Source organism: Oryzias latipes, chromosome 12, assembly GCF_002234675.1.
Source record: "Oryzias latipes chromosome 12, ASM223467v1".
Lineage (NCBI taxonomy): Eukaryota > Metazoa > Chordata > Actinopteri > Beloniformes > Adrianichthyidae > Oryzias > Oryzias latipes.
In genome coordinates this window covers 316,476-336,508 of record NC_019870.2, presented here as the reverse complement: position 1 = coordinate 336,508, position 20,033 = coordinate 316,476, and the positions used below count along the sequence as shown (strand labels likewise).

General features: G+C 44.3%; 2 protein-coding genes across 2 annotated transcripts; one reads left to right on the top strand and one right to left on the bottom strand.

Annotated features, from left to right (window-relative positions):
- Window positions 1-1,240: 1,240 nt before the first annotated feature.
- LOC101172700 (V-type proton ATPase subunit G 1) lies at window positions 1,241-2,976 on the bottom strand. Its single transcript, XM_004084437.2, has 3 exons — window positions 2,767-2,976; window positions 1,831-1,931; window positions 1,241-1,749 (listed from the first exon to the last, which is right to left on the bottom strand). Exons 1-3 carry the CDS (start codon window positions 2,846-2,848, stop codon window positions 1,576-1,578), a joined length of 357 nt encoding a protein of 118 aa, XP_004084485.1. The 5' UTR covers window positions 2,849-2,976; the 3' UTR covers window positions 1,241-1,575.
- Window positions 2,977-12,329: 9,353 nt separating this feature from the next.
- slc25a46 (solute carrier family 25 member 46) lies at window positions 12,330-16,052 on the top strand. Its single transcript, XM_023960610.1, has 8 exons — window positions 12,330-12,816; window positions 12,896-12,938; window positions 13,784-13,841; window positions 13,997-14,074; window positions 14,343-14,443; window positions 14,533-14,589; window positions 14,936-14,993; window positions 15,066-16,052. Exons 1-8 carry the CDS (start codon window positions 12,543-12,545, stop codon window positions 15,660-15,662), a joined length of 1,266 nt encoding a protein of 421 aa, XP_023816378.1. The 5' UTR covers window positions 12,330-12,542; the 3' UTR covers window positions 15,663-16,052.
- The last annotated feature ends 3,981 nt before the right edge of the window (window positions 16,053-20,033 follow it).

The following is a 20,033-nucleotide window of genomic DNA, read 5'->3' as shown; positions in this document are numbered from 1 at the left end:
AATAGCAAAATGTGTACAATATTGAATATTTCTTCAGCGGGCCGCCTTCTTCCATTCATTTGCTTAACCCGCTCTATCCCCGCTATAACCTGCGTCCGGCTCTTTCATCCTTGTGCGGCGCTGGAGCGCCCCGACTATCGTGTCATCCTGCTATGACCGTATTTAGCGCTCTCTGTGTAGGACACACTGAGGAGCGGGGGGGAAACCAACTCTCAGCTGCAGAGGATGTGAACAGGTGAACAGGTAGAGAGGAAAAGCAGGTAGAGAGGCGGGGGAGGGGCTTTGGCTTCAAACTCTGTCAGAGATGCAAACATGGCGTCAGATTGAGACGCAGCTTTCCCTGCAGGAGTTGAAACAGAGACTTTCTCTGGGATGATTTTATGAACTCAAACATGGAAACTTGATTACCCAGTAGAACTCTTCAAAACAATAAACCTGATCTCTCCACATTCTCAGTGTCTACCATGCATTGATAAACACATCGCTCCATGCAGCAATCAGACCAGAACCAGTAGCTCCGCCCACACGCGGCCGCAGTATCATCCTTTAAAGAATATAATGTGTATTTGCAGTGATGTGTGTTTCAGAGGATGTCCGATTGGCCAATCTACATGTCAATCAAGTCCCGTACTTCTCAGTGAGGACTTTGATTGGCTGGTGGATCTTAAAGAAGTAATTTTTTTTATCTTTTCTGGCCCGCCATCTGCACTCATGTCATTGAAGATCGACGTAGTGAGCACCTTTGAATAATATATACATGCATAATATATATAATGATATCAAAACGGATTGTGGCTCCGGGTGCTTTCTTTTTTATTAGGGGCGATCCCAAATGGCTCTTTGAGTAAAAAAGGTTGCCGACCCCTGCCCTAACCTTTGACCCCAGACCGCGGTCGCTCCGCTTCACTCTCTGGTATGGTTAGGTGGTCGGCTCAGTCCAGACCGGGTCCAGAAGACTGTGGTGCTGTACGGGTTTGTTCCAAAGTTCTGCAGGTAGTACCCACCCAGCTCCAGAACCAAAAAGGAGGCAGCACTGCCCCCCTCTGTGCGGGGGGGGGGGGGGGGGGGGGGGCGCGGACCTGGACCACAAAACCCTGTTAGTTCCCATCCGGTCCTCCAGGTTCAGTCACGAGCAGACCCCCCCTTTTCTGTCCCACATGGGACCAGGTGTAAATAAGCAGGTAACCATAGCAACAGGCCGTGTCACGGGTCAGGTCCAGAACTGAAGAGGTCCCACAGCTTCAGCCAATCAGTGATCACTTTAATATGTTCAACACTCAGACAGCAGGAAGTCACAATGTCACGTGCAGGAAGCAACTACAACAAAATTTGATGCAGAATTTCACAATAAAAGCCTCTCCTTTTTTCCGTCAGTTTGCCGTCAGAGGAGCGGCTTTGGTTCCGGTCGACTAAACATCCATGTTTTCATGTATAAATACTCTAAACATCAGCACGGGTACACAGACGTCAGCACAAAGGAACATCAACACCTTCACAACAAAACAAGGGCAGCGCCGCTGTGGCAGCCGAGTTAGCCCCACCCCTGTACTCCTGCTGTGGTTAAGCTCCTCCCACTTAGCCAGCCACTCGGTAGTTGGCGTGAAACTCTGGTTGGATGTCGCAGACGCGCCGCAGCAGCTCCCCCAGCACTGCTTCTCGGTTACTACGGTAACTGTCCTGGATGCGAGCCATGCGCTCCACCGTGTCCCGATCTACCTCCACTGCACTGTTGCCATGGGAACCAAGAGCCTGCGGGGGGGGGGGGGGGTCATAGAGGTTATGACAACGAGGAAGGTGAGAGGAGGAGGAGCTTCAGGAGCAGACACTCACTGCGGCCTCCTTGGTCTTGAACTCCTTCTCCCTCTGCAGGCGGTACTGCTCGATCTCGGCCTGGGCCTCCTCCTTGGCCTGCTTCAGGCGCCGGTTCTTACCTGCACACACACAGTGACATCATCAGCTCCACCTGAACCACACGTGTTCAGACTTACACACACGCTCATGTTCTAAATAACAGGAAGACACTCTTGAATGGAAACTTTATTGCTTTTCCTGCTTCCAGTGAAATCTGTCTTTAAGGTCAAAAAGAGATGCGACCTTCAGGATCCGACCAGAACCCAAATCATCGCCATGAGCCCAACCGGATCCACATTAACGTGGATTTCTGCTCCACTCAGACTTCTGTCACATGACCCTCTTTCTGATTGGTCCTCTGACTTCTCCTGAGGCTTCTTGATTGGTTAGCCGGGTCTGGATGCCCCACCTTCCTGTGGTGCCCCCCTCCTTTGCTGGTCTGTCTCCAGAGAACTCTGACACCTGCTGGGAGCAGAGCCGAGCCAAACCAGGCTAAGGCTGCTCCATGCGTGAGTGTGAAAGGAGAACACGCGTGTGGCTCTCAAACCAAACCTCTTCTCATGTGGCAGCACGCTGCAGCACAGGCCCCCCCCCCCCCGGGTGAGCCTGCAGTCCCTCAACGGCCACTTTGTGGGGTGTCCAAACCCACAACTCCAAATTCCAGCGCCCTGGAAATATGATGACTAATATAGCCCAGCATGCATTGCGGTTGAAGGCCCTTGCCTGCAGATGTTTCCTCCTCACATCTGGATCCACGCAGTTTAACGGGTGACGTCACAGGCGTCTACTGCTCATGTGTCTGAATGACGTTACAGTCCCGGTCACGGCCCGTCCGTGGCGGTTTGCTAGTGGTTTTATAGTGTGAGTGAGTGAACCGGTCCCGGTCCCGGTCCCGGGCCGCCTCGCCGTACTCACGCTTCCGGGCCTCCGCCACCTTCTCGGCCGCTCTCTTCTCGGCCTGCAGCAGCTGCTGGATGCCCTGAGACTGGCTCGCCATACCGGGGAGAGAACCGCGGACGCACCGACACAAGAACCGGAGAAACACGGAGCCACGAAGGTCGACGGACGGTTGACGGTTCCTCTGCTGTCAGCTGACACGGCGTCACGATAGTGTCACGTGACTTGGTCACGCGGTCTGTTGTTTTTTCAGAAACCTTTATTGTCAAACCGTTAGACAAACGCATCCGGTCAGCGCCGCGGGAAAAGCGGACCGAGGATATTTGGGGGAAACACTGACGTCCCAGAATACAGACATTAATAATAATAATTCATGTTCTCGTGCTGTTGCTGTAAGGATTCTGGGGTTCAGATGGAAATGGAAATCTGGGCGGGGCCTAACACCTCCATGAAGCTGCTAAGCCCCGCCTCCAACTTCCTCCCTGAGATGTTTATGGACAAAACACTTGAGGTTTACAATTATGACAAGTATAGAAAAATGTCAACGACAAGTACAAACAAGAAAGGAGTCCGGCCAAGATGGCGTCTGTAGGTACGGACCTTCTGAGCTCCTGCAAAGGTTATCGGACATAACATCCATTTCATCCAAAAGACCAAGAAAACAGCTCAAACCTTTTCTGGAAGAGAAAGATCTTTTGATTTTTGACCTTGATGTTCAGTCGAGAGAGAAAGAGAATGAACAAAAGCGAAAAAGCTGCAGTCCTGAGGACCACCGCGTGTCATGACTACACCAAACCGTCACCAACTTCAGACATGGAAGCTTTCCCTCCTCTCCCTAAAACTCCAAGAAAGCCCCCAGCTGCAAAAAAAGCTTTGCTGGCAGCTGGACAAAGCTCTTCTGATTCAAATGAAGTCATTGCTGTTTTATCTGAGCTGATAAACAAGCGAGCCGACTCATTGGAAAGGCTAATAAATGAAAACTCAAAGAAGATGAAAAGACGCTGAAGGGAGAAGGAGAAGCTGAGAATTCACATGCAACCAAATAAAAGACACACAAAAGTCTGACCAACGTCTGAAGAATGAAGACAAAACCGTGGCAGCTCTTCAGGTCCAGGTTCTGGATCTGGAGTCATATTCGAGGAGGAGGAACCTGAAACTCTTTGGTGTCACTGATGAAGATGTGAAGGTCACTGAGATCTGTCAGAGCATCGCTGTAGAAGACCTGCAGCAGCCTTTCTCTGCCATTGATGTCACACATCGCCCTGGGAAACCCAATCCCAGCAGCACACGCCCCAGAGATCATCATCCGGTTCTCCCAGAGATCCTACAGAGATGCCGTCTGGAGAGCCGCTAAAAACAGAGAAGAAGCTCCGCTTTGCCGAGGATCTTTCCACAGCTGAAAGTCTGGCCCCTCATCCAAAAAGCCAGAGAGGAAGGAAAACGAGCTTCAGAGGCTTCATCGACGGTCAAGAGGTCAGATCATCAGGTCACTGGTGGTCATGTGATCCTCTGACATTGTTGTTAACTCACTAAAACAGAAACAGGATGGATCTGACTGAACTTCTAACTTACTGAGGCCCACTTGGAAACACAAACCAGAATATACAGATGTGGACCTAGTTCAGTTTTTCCTCTTTCAGAAATGTTTTGTGAATACCTTCAGTATTCACAAAACATTGTTGAGCATTTACTGCTGTGCAGGTTAAGCTCAGAGGATACGTTTCTTTTCTTAGTGTTTGAGAGTATTTTTTCTTGTTCTAAATATTTCATTGTCTATTGTTTCGCTCAACGCCAGCGGGTTAAGAAGTAATATCAAACGAAAAGCTATATTTTTATTTCTTAAGCAGCTGAATGCAGATCTTTTCTTTTGTCAGGAATCTCATTCTGTTTGTTCTGATGTAAATGTCTGGAAAACACAGTGGGGGGTGGGGGGGGGGGCGGTTTATGGTTTTCTCATCATCTGAAAAATCAGCAGCAGTTTTAACCCTGAAACATAAATATAACGGGAATGTTCTGCTTACAGAATCTGATGCTAAAGGGCACTTTGTTGGGCAAGTTATTGATTACAATAATAATATCATAATTATTTTCAATATATACGGCTACAACTCGAATACAGAAAATAAACAACTATTTCTTATAATTGAGAGTACATTGAAAAAATGGCTTCAGAAATTTCCAAACTCTGCAATTATTGTGGGGGGAGATTTTAATATGACTTTAAACCCTCAGATTGATCGGTGGCCCCCCTCGAATCATAATCGCAAAAATATATTTTTCAAATCTTTTATGGAGCAGTTTAAACTGGTGGATGTCTGGAGACTCAAACATCCTCAGATACCATCTTCTACATGGAGTCATAAATCTAGAACAGCCTTTTCTCCATCAGACTGTTGGTTCATTTCTAGTCATTTACAGGATAAGGATATTTCAGTCAACATCTAAGTGACCATCAAGCTGTCCGTATAGATATTGTTATGTGTCCCTCACAAAATGTCAGTAAATTTCATTATTGGAAATGAAACAACTCGCTGCTCAAAATGACAGAAGTGCAAACAAAAATTAATGATCTTCTTTCAGAATTTTTTAATAAAGCCAAATTGGAGAACTCTTTCTCCGTTAACTGGGAGTTGTTTAAATATGAATCAGCCAAGTTTTTAAGAACATTTGGTGGCAACTTAGCTAAACTAAGAAAGCATGACAGGCATCTCAGTACTATCACAAAAACCTCCAGACAGCTGTCAGATGAGCAGAAACTACAAATGATCAAACTACAGGAAGACTTGGATCAAGTTTATCAAAGAAAAGCAGAAGGAGCTTTTATTACATCCAGAAAACAATGGCTCCAGCAGGGAGAACAAAACTCCTCTTATTTTTTTAGAATGGAGAAGCATCAAGGACAAATAAACACTATTAACGAGTTAAAAATTAATGACATAAATTGTAGTGATGCTAAAATAATCTCCAACTATTGTTCATCATTTTATGAGAATCTGTATTCATCACAATATTCTGAAATAGAGGCTGAAATGTTTTTGAACTCTTTAAACAAAACCAGAACAATGAAAGACTCTGAGAAAGAACTTTGTGATGATCCAGTGAGTCGTGGAGAAGTCTGTGACGTCATCAAGGTGTTAAACCCAAAGAAATCTCCAGGAACTGATGGATTAACTTCTGAATTTTATACTTTATTCTACCAGCAGATGGCGCCCTTTTTACTGGAAGTTTACAACAAAGTATTTCTAATGACACCCTACCCTGGAGTATGTACCCTTATCCCAAAACCACAGAAAGATTTACTCTAGATTGATAATTGGAGACCCATCCGTCTTCTTAATAATGATTATAACATCATTAGCAAAACTGTTGATAAACTGCTATGCGACTTTGTCTGGAAAAACCAAACTCATCATATAAGGAAATCTGTTCTAATGAATGATTACACTAGTGGGGGTCTGAACTTTCTAGATTTCAGTACCCTAAATATGACTTTTAAAATTAATTGGATAAGAAAGTTTTTGAAAAATCCGAACTCTCTGGAACTTCATTCCCAGATCTATTTTCTCCCAGGTTGGTGACCTCGACTTTTTCCTGCTCTGCACCTACAAACCCGACAAAGCGTCCATCAAACTGTCCTCATTTCAGAAACAGATGCTGCTTATTGGTCCAGGATTTATAAACATGATTTTTCTCCTCACAGGTTTTCCATTTGGAACAATAGATACATTCTTTACAGAAACAAAACTATCTTTATCCAACAGTGGTTTGATAATAATATCAGACAATTATTCAATCAACAAGGTCAACTTTACACTCACACCGAATTCCTTCAGTTCTACCAGATCCCTGTTTCTGTGAAGGACTTTTCAGTTGTTTTGATGCCGTTTCCCTCAACCTCACCTATCTTTATAAAGGATCTCCATCTGCTCCCCAACCACAGCTTCACCTGACGGACACTGCTGTGGAAAACTCTGCTTCTCTGCTTTGAGAAATCAAAACAAAGCCATCCAAAGACGGTTCCAGCAGGAGCTAAAGACTGAATCCCCAGCCGGCCAGAACTTTCTGGACTTCACTTCATGGTCCGGTGTGTTGGGAAAAGGTTTGGCTTCTGCCAAACAACAAAGTGAAAGAGGTTTCATTCAAGATCATTCATAGGTTTTATCCAACAAATCAGTATATGCAAAGGCTAAAAAGGGATATTGATAAAAACTGTTCTTTCTGTTCTCAGTCTGAGGAAACGTTGCTGCATTTCTTTTGGACCTGCAAGTCCAATGAAACAATATGGGACGAATCAACAAACTTGATAAAAACTCAGATTTATCCACATTTTACCTTAACATGGAAAAACATTTTATTTGGTTACGTTAATTATGATAAGACATTTTTATCTCAATTTTATTTAATAAATCTTCTGCTTTTATTAACCAAGTATTATATTCACAAATCTAAATTCAGCAATAAAGCTCCTAATTTTCTTGATTTACTAGCCCAAGTTAGATGTTACTTACATTCCATTTTCCCCAGTACAAACAAAAAAGCTATTAAAACGTATCACCTTGCTCAGCTGTATAATTTAATCTAAATTTATTTTCTTGCTTGCTTGTTTTTTTTTGAACATTTCATGTACAGTTTAGTGTTCCTTGTTCTTTTGCTGTATGTCACTTTTGTTCTGCATCAATAATAAAAAAAAAAAAAAACTTAAATTAAAAATAAAATTAAAAGTGGTTACATAGACATTTGAATGATTCTTAGCTTAGGCGGTTTATAAAAAGCTGACAGTTACAAACGATACTTTGAAGTTCCATAACAGGTTTGTTTTCCATGAGGGATAAAAAACAAGAGCAGAGATCTTCATGAAATGTAAAAAAATATGGTTTGATTTTAAGGAATCGACATTTATGTAAACAGAATTTACCCAAAATAATTACAACATTCAGAATAAGTTCTGTGTTTTTGTTTTCTAAAATAAACCCAAAAATGATATCCTGAATAGAAAAGTCTTGGGGAAAAGCCAATAATGTAAATTATGTCAAAACACATTTGTCATGGTTTGGGTTTCTTTCTATTGGCTTTTGCTTTCCGTTTTGGTCTCTGTCATGTTTGAGTTCTGTTTCCTGTTTTATTTTGAAAGGTTTCCTGTTTTGTCATGTTCTTGAGTTTTACTTCCTTTGGTCCCCATCTGCCCTGATCATGTTCACCTGTGTCTTGTCTGTCCTGTCTGTATTTAAGTCTTGTCTCTGCCTTCCTCTTGTGCTGGTCCATTACTGTCTGCCATGTAGCGTCACTAGCGTCACTAGCGTCTCTTCCCTGGCTGTCATCTCCATGTCTGTCTTCTGCCACATTTTCAAGTTTTGCCCACAGTGAGTTTAGTTTTGTTACCCTGCTCTGCAGCGCCTTTTGTTAATTAAACCCCTTGCTCTGGAACCGTGTGCCCCCGTCTCTGCATTTTGGGTCCTTCACGCTCACCAGTCCCCCCAACCTGACAACATCAGAATAAAAACAAAGAAAAGATGCTCAGTCGTTTCAATGTCATCGTGACAAACAGAACAACAGTTTTCAGGATTCCAAACCGTTTTCTTAATAATTCCTTGGATGGATAAATACCTGAAAAGGTTTGAAAGTGGACTTGGCTTTAGGAGGGATGGGGGGTTTGAAATATTTCCTATTTGTTTCTTTTCTGAAATGTTAAAATATTGGGTCATATAATTAGATAATAAGATGTAGGGAAAGGACGTTTCATTCAAATATTCTCTGATTTGACGGTTGGGGGGGTTGGACGTCGCTATGTTGTGTCCATTAATCAGAATCTTGGGGACAGGAGGACGTCTGTAGATGACATCATGAAACAGATCAGAAACTGATTTACAACATTCTGATGAATGGCCTTAATAATGTTTTCAACATCTTTTCTATTTGTTAGTGAACCATATTTAGCTGTGAAATCATCAGCAGACATGAGAGAAGCATCGTCATTAAGAAGATGCATTAAAGACCAAATTCCATTTCAAACCATGTTGGAACACAGATGGATTTGTTTCTAACAGTGACGTATCTGCAGTTCCATAGAGGAGTGTTGTCTGGACTGGAATGATTTTTCATTACAGGAGAACTTGAATGGGAAGTTTCTTATTGTCAAAATCACAGCTGAGTAAAAACTGGATCCCTCCTAGGCGGGAAAATATTTTATTAGGAACAATGAACCAAATACTATTTAGATTTATAATAAATGATTTTAACCAGTTTATTTTTAAGGTGCCATTAAGGCTGTTAGAGTCTATGGCTTGAAGACCTCCATCCTGGTATTTTTTAGTTAGAGTACCTTGTTTAACATAGTGTGTTTTCCTTTTCCATTTGAAGTTAAAATTGACTTGATTAATAGATTTGATGGCTTGTTTAGGGACACCTATAGAATAGGTGGGATATATGAATCTGGATATGCTTTCAATTTTGGTGGAGAATTCTACCAAAAATAGAAAGATCTCTCTGTGCCCAGTTATTCAGCAGAGACAAACGTTTCTCTAGTTTGTCCCAAACATTCAGTTTTTCCAAGTCTGTTTGGTTTTTAGTTCTATGCATTCTGAGGTATTTAACTGTGGATTTTATCAAAATATTATAAACATGTTCAATGGGTCAGATCTCACATTTGTTTAGGTTCAGTTTGAGGCCTGAAGCTTTTGAAAAGATGTCAATAGTTTGAAGAATTATGGGATGTCATGTAGATTATTCAGGAAGACTGTTGTATGGTCGGCTAGTTGGTTTATTGAAAATTCAACATTCTAACTGACAGCTTACCAAAGTCAGTGTGTTTGATGAGCAAAGACAGCATTTCTGCTGCTGCAGTGAATAGAAGGGGTGAAATGGGACGACCTTGTTTTCTAGCTTTAATGTTAAATCTGTCAGACGTCCCCTGAGGTAAACAAACACAACTACTGGTTTCATAGTGAAAAGTTTTAACTACATTAATAAATTTGTTACCAAAACCAAAGAATTGCAGAGTTTGAAACATGATATATGCTCAATCATATCAAAGGCCTTGTAAAAATCTAAGACTAGAATCAAACCGTCTGTATCTATGAGACGTTCATAGTCAATCATATCCAGAACAAGGCCTAAGTTATTATGAAGTGAGCGACCTTTAATAAAACCAGACTGCGTTTCAGAGATTATGTCTGACTTGAGTCTGTTTGCAAATATATGTGTTAGAAGTTTATAGTCAGTATTCAAAAGAGTTATAAATGATCTAGAAATGTTGGGTCTTTACCCGGCTTAGGAATAAGGGTGATTCCACGATGTTTCATTGTATTTTAGAGATCCATTTTGAATAATTTCGTTAAACATTTCAAAAATTAAATCTTTGATTTGCTCCCAGAAGTATTTCTAAAAGTTACTGGTCAGTCCGTCACATCCTGGAGCTTTATCCTTGGACAGACAGCTTAAAGCTTCTCTAATTCCTGCAAAAGTTATTTCTGAATCACAAGAGTTTCTAAAATTCTCATCAATCTTAGGAATCAAATTTTATTTGTTTAATTTAATTGTCTGGAAAAATGTTTCATAGTGGGACTCAGAATAGGATGACGAGTAGAGTTTATTATAAAATGATCTTATTTCTTTAGAGATCTTTGAGGATCAGAGCATCATTGATTATTAATATGAAGTTTCTTTATAGCATTCTTCTCTAGATCGCAGAAATCAGATGTTCTCTTTTCACCAAGCTCCACCCACTTTTCTCAGGATCTGATGAAAGCTGCTTTTGTTTTTTTAATAGAAATATCGTCAAGAGAACACTAAAATACTTCAGTGTTGTTTATCATTGAAAACAGGCTTGGAACAAATCTGAATTAACTCATAATTTCTGCTTTAATTTTTGCTTATAATGTTTTGATATTAATTTGCTGTGTTTAATGGCAGTTTGATGTACTTTGAATTGAAAGATTTCTCATTTATCAGTGTAACATTTTAGGGTTGAATCAGTTTTTATTGTTTCAATAACTCACTAATAGCACTGCAGAAAGCTACAGTAGTGAGAAGTGAGGAATTACATTTCCAGAGGATTTTTGGATTTGAGAACTGACATTAATTTCAAACAGTCATCAGTCAGAGGAGCTGCTGAGATGCTAACGTCTATTTAAAGGTTATTTCAGACTAGCCAGAAGTCAACCAGAGGTTTTGAAGATCCATTAGGTCTGAACCAAGAGAATGTTTGTCTGAGAGGATTTTTGATCCTCCAGGGGTCAGTCGTCTCGATGGGCTTCAAAGTAAAAGATGAACTCAAAAGGATCACGAATACAAAGAGTTCAATAGAAAAATACTAAAATGAACTAACAAACTGACTAAGCTATACTGGCATCCCTGCCCTTAGACCCCCCTTCACGGTAAGGAAAAACTCCTAAAAAACCGGATTCTGGAAAAAACGAAGAAACCTCAGGGGTGCCCACATGAAGGAGGGATCCTCCCCCAGGACGGACAGGCGATTTACCAGAACTCTTAGAGAAGAATTAACTTATCTAAATCTACAACTACATATATAAAAGTCCAGCAGACGAGCTTCATCCAGCCGTGGTTGTGGGGACAGTCAAAGGCGCGAGTCGAGCCGGAGACAGGAACCAAAGCCAGGTGTAGGAGCAGGAGCAGAGACGAGGTACTCGGTCAGGAACTGGAGCACGGATGAGCCAACTGGAGTCTGGAAGCACTCCCACTCCCCAGGAGGGGAAAGAGGGACAATACATGAATCACTGCACCAAACAGAGGCATGGAGAACTAAATGATAAATGATGATCAAGAATAGAGGAGAGGAAGGGTAGAAGTAGAAAAGAAAAGAGGACAGAACCCCAGAGCACCATAGTTACCCCAGCTTCAACTTCTAGCAGCCTTTTAAAAGAAATAGTTATTATTAAGTTTAATTTAAACACATTAACATTAAGTTAAATAATCTCTGAATACTAACTAGTCTGACAATAATCCTGTCCAAAGAGGAATGTTTTCAGTCTAACTTTGAATGTAGAAACTGAGTCGGCCTCTCTTCCATGAGCTGGGAGTTTATTCCATAAAACAGGGGCTTGGTGGCTAAACGCTCTACCTCCAACCGTACTTTTACTAATTCTAGGAACCACAAGCAGTCCTGCATTTAGTGAGTGAAGTGTTCTGATTGGTTGGTAAGGGACTATGAGGTCCTTAATATAGGACGGGGCCAGTCTATGTAAGGCCTTATAGGTTAACAGGAGGATCTTGAACTTGATTCTAGAATCAACTGGGATCCAGTGAAGTGAAACTAACACAGGAGTGATGTGATCTCTTCTGCTAGTTCCTGCTAACCGAAGAGAATCTGGACCAATCAGCAGCTTTGTCACGCTAAACTGAAACTTGTGAGAGAGAAATCAAAGATTGGAAAAAAGTCAGATGAGACACAACAGATGTGAAAACATTTGTTTTACAAACGCAAAAATTTTTTTTTGAAAGCAACAAACATTGAAACCAAAATCAAATATTTTCATTTGCAACTCCGAAAGTTCTGTGTGCAACGTGGTGTCTGATATGACACTCCAAACTCCTGCAGCACTGGTCCCGCCCTCCGAGTCTGACGTCATCACCCTCCAGCGGAAGAGGTTCATCCTCCGACCAGCAGGCGGCAGCACCGACGACACGCACACCTGCTACCGGAACCGTTCAGTGGTGTTTCCGGTAGCAGGTGGATGTTTTGAGTCGAACCCCCGAAGTCTCCCAAACCGTACCTGGACGCCTTCGTTTTCAGGAGGGAACCGGGCCTCCATTCCGCCTCCCACCGTTATCCTCGCGCGATGGCTTCCAGGCGGCCGGACAGCTTCGACGGGCTCGGTTATCGGGGCCGCGAGGAGCCGCTGTACGGGTCCGGATTCCCGCTGAGGGGCACCGGAGCGTTCGCCGACCCGCAGCTGCAGCAGTGGGTCACCACGCCGCCCGACATCCCGGGCAGCCGTAACCTGCACCCGGGAGGAGACCGGACGCCTTTCGACGGGCCGCAGACCGAGCCCAGAGGACCTCCGGGGGCCGCGGCCGACTGGGGGGCTCCGCCCGCGAGCTTCCCGCCCACAGGTAGGACGCGCGCGCCGGTAAAGTAATTAACGTCTGTGTGTCGGTTAAAATAAATAACCGTCTGTCTCTACGTCTGCAGATCAGGTCAATCGGTTCGCCGGATTCGGAATCGGACTCGTGAGGTTAGAGATAAAACCTAAAAATGAATCTGAACACAACCGAGGAACACAAATAATCACACAAGTGTGTGTCTGTGTCTGTGTGTGTGTGTGTGTGTGTGTGTGTGTGTCTGTCTGTGTGTGTTTCTCTTTGTGTGTGTGTGTCTGTGTGTGTGTGTGTGTGTCTGTCTGTGTGTGTGTGTGTGTGTGTGTGTGTGTGTGTTTCTCTTTGTGTGTGTCTGTGTGTGTGTGTGTGTGTCTGTCTGTGTGTGTTTCTCTTTGTGTGTGTGTGTCTGTGTGTGTGTGTGTGTGTGTGTGTGTGTGTGTGTGTGTGTGTGTGTGTTTCTCTTTGTGTGTGTGTGTGTGTGTGTGTCTGTCTGTGTGTGTGTGTGTGTGTGTGTGTGTGTGTGTGTTTCTCTTTGTGTGTGTCTGTGTGTGTGTGTGTGTGTCTGTCTGTGTGTGTTTCTCTTTGTGTGTGTGTGTCTGTGTGTGTGTGTGTGTGTGTGTGTGTGTGTGTGTGTGTGTGTGTGTGTCTGTCTGTGTGTGTTTCTCTTTGTGTGTGTGTGTGTGTGTGTGTGTGTGTGTGTGTTTCTCTTTGTGTGTGTCTGTGTGTGTGTGTGTCTGTCTGTGTGTGTTTCTCTTTGTGTGTGTGTGTGTGTGTGTGTGTCTCTGTGTGTGTGTGTGTGTGTGTGTGTGTTTCTCTTTGTGTGTGTCTGTGTGTGTGTGTGTGTGTCTGTCTGTGTGTGTTTCTCTTTGTGTGTGTGTGTGTGTGTTTCTCTTTGTGTGTGTCTGTGTGTGTGTGTGTGTCTGTCTGTGTGTGTTTCTCTTTGTGTGTGTGTGTGTGTGTGTCTCTGTGTGTGTGTGTGTAGTCTCTTCACGGAGAACGTCCTCTCTCACCCCTGCATCGTCTTCCGTCGGCAGTGTCAGGTAGGTTCTACGTTCTTCGTTCGGTTCTGTACGGCTTGTTTTTCTCTGGCGCTACATTTACTGTCGGATGGGAATCTGGAGTTTCCCTTCCCAGCACGTGCAGAAGCAGACTTCCAGTATCTGACAGTTGACTGCTCCTTGATTGGCTCTTGCAGGTGAACTACCACGCCCACTGCTATCACCTGACGCCGTTTAGCGCTGTGGCCGTCATGTACTCCATCAGCAAGGCGCAGGTAAAAGTGGACGGATCATTTACACCAGTGGTCCCCCCACCCCCCCGGGTCATGGACCTGTACTGAGGCATGGCTCGGTACCGGTCCAGGGCCCGGTCCTGGTCATGTGACGTTTGTCTCTAAGCAGCAGAACAATAAAGCTGTATTTGAATCCCAAAAGAGGGTTAGCTCACCTGGGCTGCAGGGCCTTTTATTAGGTCAGGTGAAGGTCATGTGAGTCTGTGGTCATGTGACCTGGCATGTCACACGTGCGCTCTGTGCTGGTCAGGGCGTGAAGGCTCTTTGGAAGGGGATGGGCAGCACCTTCATCGTTCACGGAGTCACGCTGGGAGCTGAGGGCATCATCAGCGAGTTCACACCATTACCACGGTAACCACGCCCCCTGCAACATCATCAATGCGGGGCTCAGCAGGCACTAACGTGTGTGTGTGTGTGTTTGTATGTGCGCGCACGTGCAGGGAGCTTCCTCACAGGTGGAGCTGGAAGGAGCTGGCCGGACATTTGCTGCTCAAAGGGTGAGTGCTTTTCTTTGTGTCAGCTGATGGGGCGTGGCTCACAGGTGTGTCTACTGTGTCCGACCTCTGTGTTGGAACTACAAGAGTAGGACGAAGGACTACAGAAAGGTCACTTCCTGTTGAGTCGCACTAATGACCCTGATCTATGAGATCTGTCTCTGTCTCTCCTCCTGTGAACGTCTCTCTCTCTCTCTCTCTCTCTCCTCCTGTGAACGTCTCTCTCTCTCTCTCTCTCTCTCTCTCTCTCCTCCTGTGAACGTCTCTCTCTCTCTCTCTCTCTCTCCTCCTGTGAACGTCTCTCTCTCTCTCTCTCTCTCTCTCTCCTTCTCCTGTCTCCCCCCCAAAGTCTGACCGCTGTGGTGGTGCTCCCGTTTTACTGCGCGAGCCTCGTCGAGACGGTCCAGGTGAGCCCTGCCGGGGGAGTGATGCTGAGGTCATGTGACTCCGGCGCCGCTCTGACCTCTTCTGTGTTGCAGAGTGAGATAGTGCGGGACGAGTCGGCCTCCGGCCTGCTGGACTGCGTCCGCGAGGGTCTGGCCAGGTTGCTGCACGTTGGCGCCCCCCACAGTCGCCGGCTGCTTCCTCTAAGTTGCCTACTGCTTCCTGCTGCTCTGCACGCCATCCTGCGCTACGCCATGTCCACCACCGTGCAGCAGGTGGCGCTGTGGTTCTACCAACGGGGCAGGAAGCAGCGGTCAGAGCCCTCCAACCCCCTCGACGCCTACTTTCCTGAGCTGGTCGCCGCGTGGGCGGGGTCTCTTGTTGCGGATGTGGCGTTGTTTCCTCTGGAGACAGCGCTGCACCGCCTCAGCCTGCAGGGGACGCGCACCATCATCGACGCCACCGATGGCGTGGTCGCTACGGGAGCCGGCGCCTCCCCGCTGGTGCTGCCCGTCAACACACAGTATGACGGTCTGTCTGACTGCCTGCACACCATCCGCCGCAAAGAGGGCGGGGCGGGCTACTACCGCGGCTTCGGGGCGCTGGTGGCACAGTACACGCTGCATGGCGCCCTGCTGGCCGCCGCCAGGATGCTTCTCAGGGTGATGCTGCTGGACACCAGAACCGGTTAGAAGCAGGAAGTCACATGACTCTGAATAGCCAAACATTCTGAGCTGATCCACACGCACTGCTGAAAGTGACCATGTGACTGACCGTCCCAGCATGCACCTGGTCTGTCCGTCTGCTGGTGTGAGCCATGGAAGTGTAAATGAACAGGATGACATTAAATAGATTTAGATTAAATTATTTGTTGATATTCAGGAAATTCCTTTAAATCTCAAATGTTTCCGACAAACGGATGAGACGTTTGTAAGAAGGTAACATCCGTGTCAAAGACGGTGACGCGCAGCCGTCCGCTTATGATGTCACCATGTCATGTGATCAACCTAATCTGTAAAACTCCATGGATGTGTACAAATACTGTCTGGATTGTCAGTGTTAATAAAGTTTTATTCATTTCACCCCACTTCTGTTTTGAGACAGAAACGACAACTGCAGAGGTTTAGCTCCGCCCAGTAGAAACCCGCTGGGATGAAACCGGTTCCGACGCGGCGGGTTGGATTTCCCGCTGAAACCACAACAACATGGAGGCGGCTTCGTGAAACCGGACTCTCACCTGTTTTTGAAATTTTACTGGACTTGTTTCCTTCATAAGCAGATTCTCACAAACCAAACACAATAAGTCACAAATTTGTCGTTATGGCGATATCAAGCTGTGCAATATCCATATCGCAAAAGATGGTGAAAATCCCAATAAATGGTTACTTTAAATGTGCTAAAACAATCTCATGGTAGCTCGAAGTATTTAGCAAAACAAAAAAATCTCTATGCATGTATTATTAATGTGCAGACATTTATTCATGTATGACTCAGTCACCTGTGGTTCTCTGACGGCTCAGCCATTGCTGGCTGGGGGTGTGGTGTGAGCGTGATCACCTGTGCTTGAACACCAGGAAGACAAAGGAGATGGTGATTGATTTCCGGAGGAAAACACCACAATTCACACCGGTGAGCATCCAGGGCTCGGACATTGAGGTAGTGGACAGTTTTAAGTACCTGGTGTTCACCTCAACCAGAAACTGGACTGGACTCAAAACACCGATGCCCTGTACAAGAAGGGCCGAAGTGGCCTCCACCTTCTGAGGAGACTGAGGTCCTTCAGAGAGGCCTGCACACTCCAAGGGACCTCTGTGGGGGCCTCTGTCATCCACTACGCCGTGGCCTGTTGGGGAGCAGGCAGCACAGACCGGGACAGGAAGAGACTCAACAAGCTGGTCAGGAGGGCCAGTTCTGTCCTGGGGTGTCCACTGGACTCTGGAGGAAGTGGGTGAAAGGAGGATGTTGGCCAAGCTAACATCCATCATGGACAACACCTCTCACCCACTGCATCAGACAGTGGAGGCACTGAACAGCTCCTTCAGTGGCAGACTGTTACACCCCCCATGCAGGAAGGAACGGTTCCACAGGTCCCAACAGCTGTTAGATTGTTCAATGCCACAGTTTAAATATGTTCAAACCGGTTATCATGCATCCATAGCCCATCTGAATATTCTGCCTTTTACTTTAATTTTGTTCTTATGTAGGCTGCAGTGTAGCTCAGGCGGCAGAGCAGGTCGTCCAACAACCAACAAATGGAAGCTTTCCCTCCTCTCCCTAAAACTCCAAGAAAGCCCCCAGCTGCAAAAAAAGCTTTGCTGGCAGCTGGACAAAGCTCTTCTGATTCAAATGAAGTCATTGCTGTTTTATCTGAGCTGATAAACAAGCGAGCCGACTCATTGGAAAGGCTAATAAATGAAAACTCAAAGAAGATGAAAAGACGCTGAAGGGAGAAGGAGAAGCTGAGAATTCACATGCAACCAAATAAAAGACACACAAAAGTCTGACCAACGTCTGAAGAATGAAGACAAAACCGTGGCAGCTCTTCAGGTCCAGGTTCTGGATCTGGAGTCATATTCGAGGAGGAGGAACCTGAAACTCTTTGGTGTCACTGATGAAGATGTGAAGGTCACTGAGATCTGTCAGAGCATCGCTGTAGAAGACCTGCAGCAGCCTTTCTCTGCCATTGATGTCACACATCGCCCTGGGAAACCCAATCCCAGCAGCACACGCCCCAGAGATCATCATCCGGTTCTCCCAGAGATCCTACAGAGATGCCGTCTGGAGAGCCGCTAAAAACAGAGAAGAAGCTCCGCCTTGCTGAGGACCTTTCCACAGCTGAAAGTCTGGCCCCTCATCCAAAAAGCCAGAGAGGAGGGAAAACGAGCTTCAGAGGCTTCATCGACGGTCAAGAGGTCAGATCATCAGGTCACTGGTGGTCATGTGATCCTCTGACATTGTTGTTAACTCACTAAAACAGAAACAGGATGGATCTGACTGAACTTCTAACTTACTGAGGCCCACTTGGAAACACAAACCAGAATATACAGATGTGGACCTAGTTCAGTTTTTCCTCTTTCAGAAATGTTTTGTGAATACCTTCAGTATTCACAAAACATTGTTGAGCATTTACTGCTGTGCAGGTTAAGCTCAGAGGATACGTTTCTTTTCTTAGTGTTTGAGAGTATTTTTTCTTGTTCTAAATATTTCATTGTCTATTGTTTCGCTCAACGCCAGCGGGTTAAGAAGTAATATCAAACGAAAAGCTATATTTTTATTTCTTAAGCAGCTGAATGCAGATCTTTTCTTTTGTCAGGAATCTCATTCTGTTTGTTCTGATGTAAATGTCTGGAAAACACAGTGGGGGGGGGGGGGGGGGGGGGGCGGTTTATGGTTTTCTCATCATCTGAAAAATCAGCAGCAGTTTTAACCCTGAAACATAAATATAACGGGAATGTTCTGCTTACAGAATCTGATGCTAAAGGGCACTTTGTTGGGCAAGTTATTGATTACAATAATAATATCATAATTATTTTCAATATATACGGCTACAACTCGAATACAGAAAATAAACAACTATTTCTTATAATTGAGAGTACATTGAAAAAATGGCTTCAGAAATTTCCAAACTCTGCAATTATTGTGGGGGGAGATTTTAATATGACTTTAAACCCTCAGATTGATCGGTGGCCCCCCTCGAATCATAATCGCAAAAATATATTTTTCAAATCTTTTATGGAGCAGTTTAAACTGGTGGATGTCTGGAGACTCAAACATCCTCAGATACCATCTTCTACACGGAGTCATAAATCTAGAACAGCCTTTTCTCCATCAGACTGTTGGTTCATTTCTAGTCATTTACAGGATAAGGATATTTCAGTCAACATCTAAGTGACCATCAAGCTGTCCGTATAGATATTGTTATGTGTCCCTCACAAAATGTCAGTAAATTTCATTATTGGAAAGGAAACAACTCGCTGCTCAAAATGACAGAAGTGCAAACAAAAATTAATGATCTTCTTTCAGAATTTTTTAATAAAGCCAAATTGGAGAACTCTTTCTCCGTTAACTGGGAGTTGTTTAAATATGAATCAGCCAAGTTTTTAAGAACATTTGGTGGCAACTTAGCTAAACTAAGAAAGCATGACAGGCATCTCAGTACTATCACAAAAACCTCCAGACAGCTGTCAGATGAGCAGAAACTACAAATGATCAAACTACAGGAAGACTTGGATCAAGTTTATCAAAGAAAAGCAGAAGGAGCTTTTATTACATCCAGAAAACAATGGCTCCAGCAGGGAGAACAAAACTCCTCTTATTTTTTTAGAATGGAGAAGCATCAAGGACAAATAAACACTATTAACGAGTTAAAAATTAATGACATAAATTGTAGTGATGCTAAAATAATCTCCAACTATTGTTCATCATTTTATGAGAATCTGTATTCATCACAATATTCTGAAATAGAGGCTGAAATGTTTTTGAATTCTTTAAACAATACCAGAACAATGAAAGACTCTGAGAAAGAACTTTGTGATGATCCAGTGAGTCGTGGAGAAGTCTGTGACGTCATCAAGGTGTTAAACCCAAAGAAATCTCCAGGAACTGATGGATTAACTTCTGAATTTTATACTTTATTCTACCAGCAGATGGCGCCCTTTTTACTGGAAGTTTACAACAAAGTATTTCTAATGACACCCTACCCTGGAGTATGTACCCTTATCCCAAAACCACAGAAAGATTTACTCTAGATTGATAATTGGAGACCCATCCGTCTTCTTAATAATGATTATAACATCATTAGCAAAACTGTTGATAAACTGCTATGCGACTTTGTCTGGAAAAACCAAACTCATCATATAAGGAAATCTGTTCTAATGAATGATTACACTAGTGGGGGTCTGAACTTTCTAGATTTCAGTACCCTAAATATGACTTTTAAAATTAATTGGATAAGAAAGTTTTTGAAAAATCCGAACTCTCTGGAACTTCATTCCCAGATCTATTTTCTCCCAGGTTGGTGACCTCGACTTTTTCCTGCTCTGCACCTACAAACCCGACAAAGC

What these genes read in the sequence shown, in the direction of transcription:
- LOC101172700 (XM_004084437.2), bottom strand. Translation starts at nt 2,848, where the DNA reads ATGGCGAGCCAGTCTCAGGGCATCCAGCAGCTGCTGCAGGCCGAGAAG. An exon ending in GGTGGCGGAGGCCCGGAAGC is followed by an intron (nt 1,932 to 2,766) that starts GTGAGTACGGCG and finishes GTGTGTGTGCAG; the next exon opens with GTAAGAACCGGCGCCTGAAG. An exon ending in TCAAGACCAAGGAGGCCGCA is followed by an intron (nt 1,750 to 1,830) that starts GTGAGTGTCTGC and finishes CCCCCCCCGCAG; the next exon opens with GCTCTTGGTTCCCATGGCAA.
- slc25a46 (XM_023960610.1), top strand. Translation starts at nt 12,543, where the DNA reads ATGGCTTCCAGGCGGCCGGACAGCTTCGACGGGCTCGGTTATCGGGGC. An exon ending in ACTCCATCAGCAAGGCGCAG is followed by an intron (nt 14,075 to 14,342) that starts GTAAAAGTGGAC and finishes TGTGCTGGTCAG; the next exon opens with GGCGTGAAGGCTCTTTGGAA. An exon ending in GCCTCGTCGAGACGGTCCAG is followed by an intron (nt 14,994 to 15,065) that starts GTGAGCCCTGCC and finishes TCTGTGTTGCAG; the next exon opens with AGTGAGATAGTGCGGGACGA.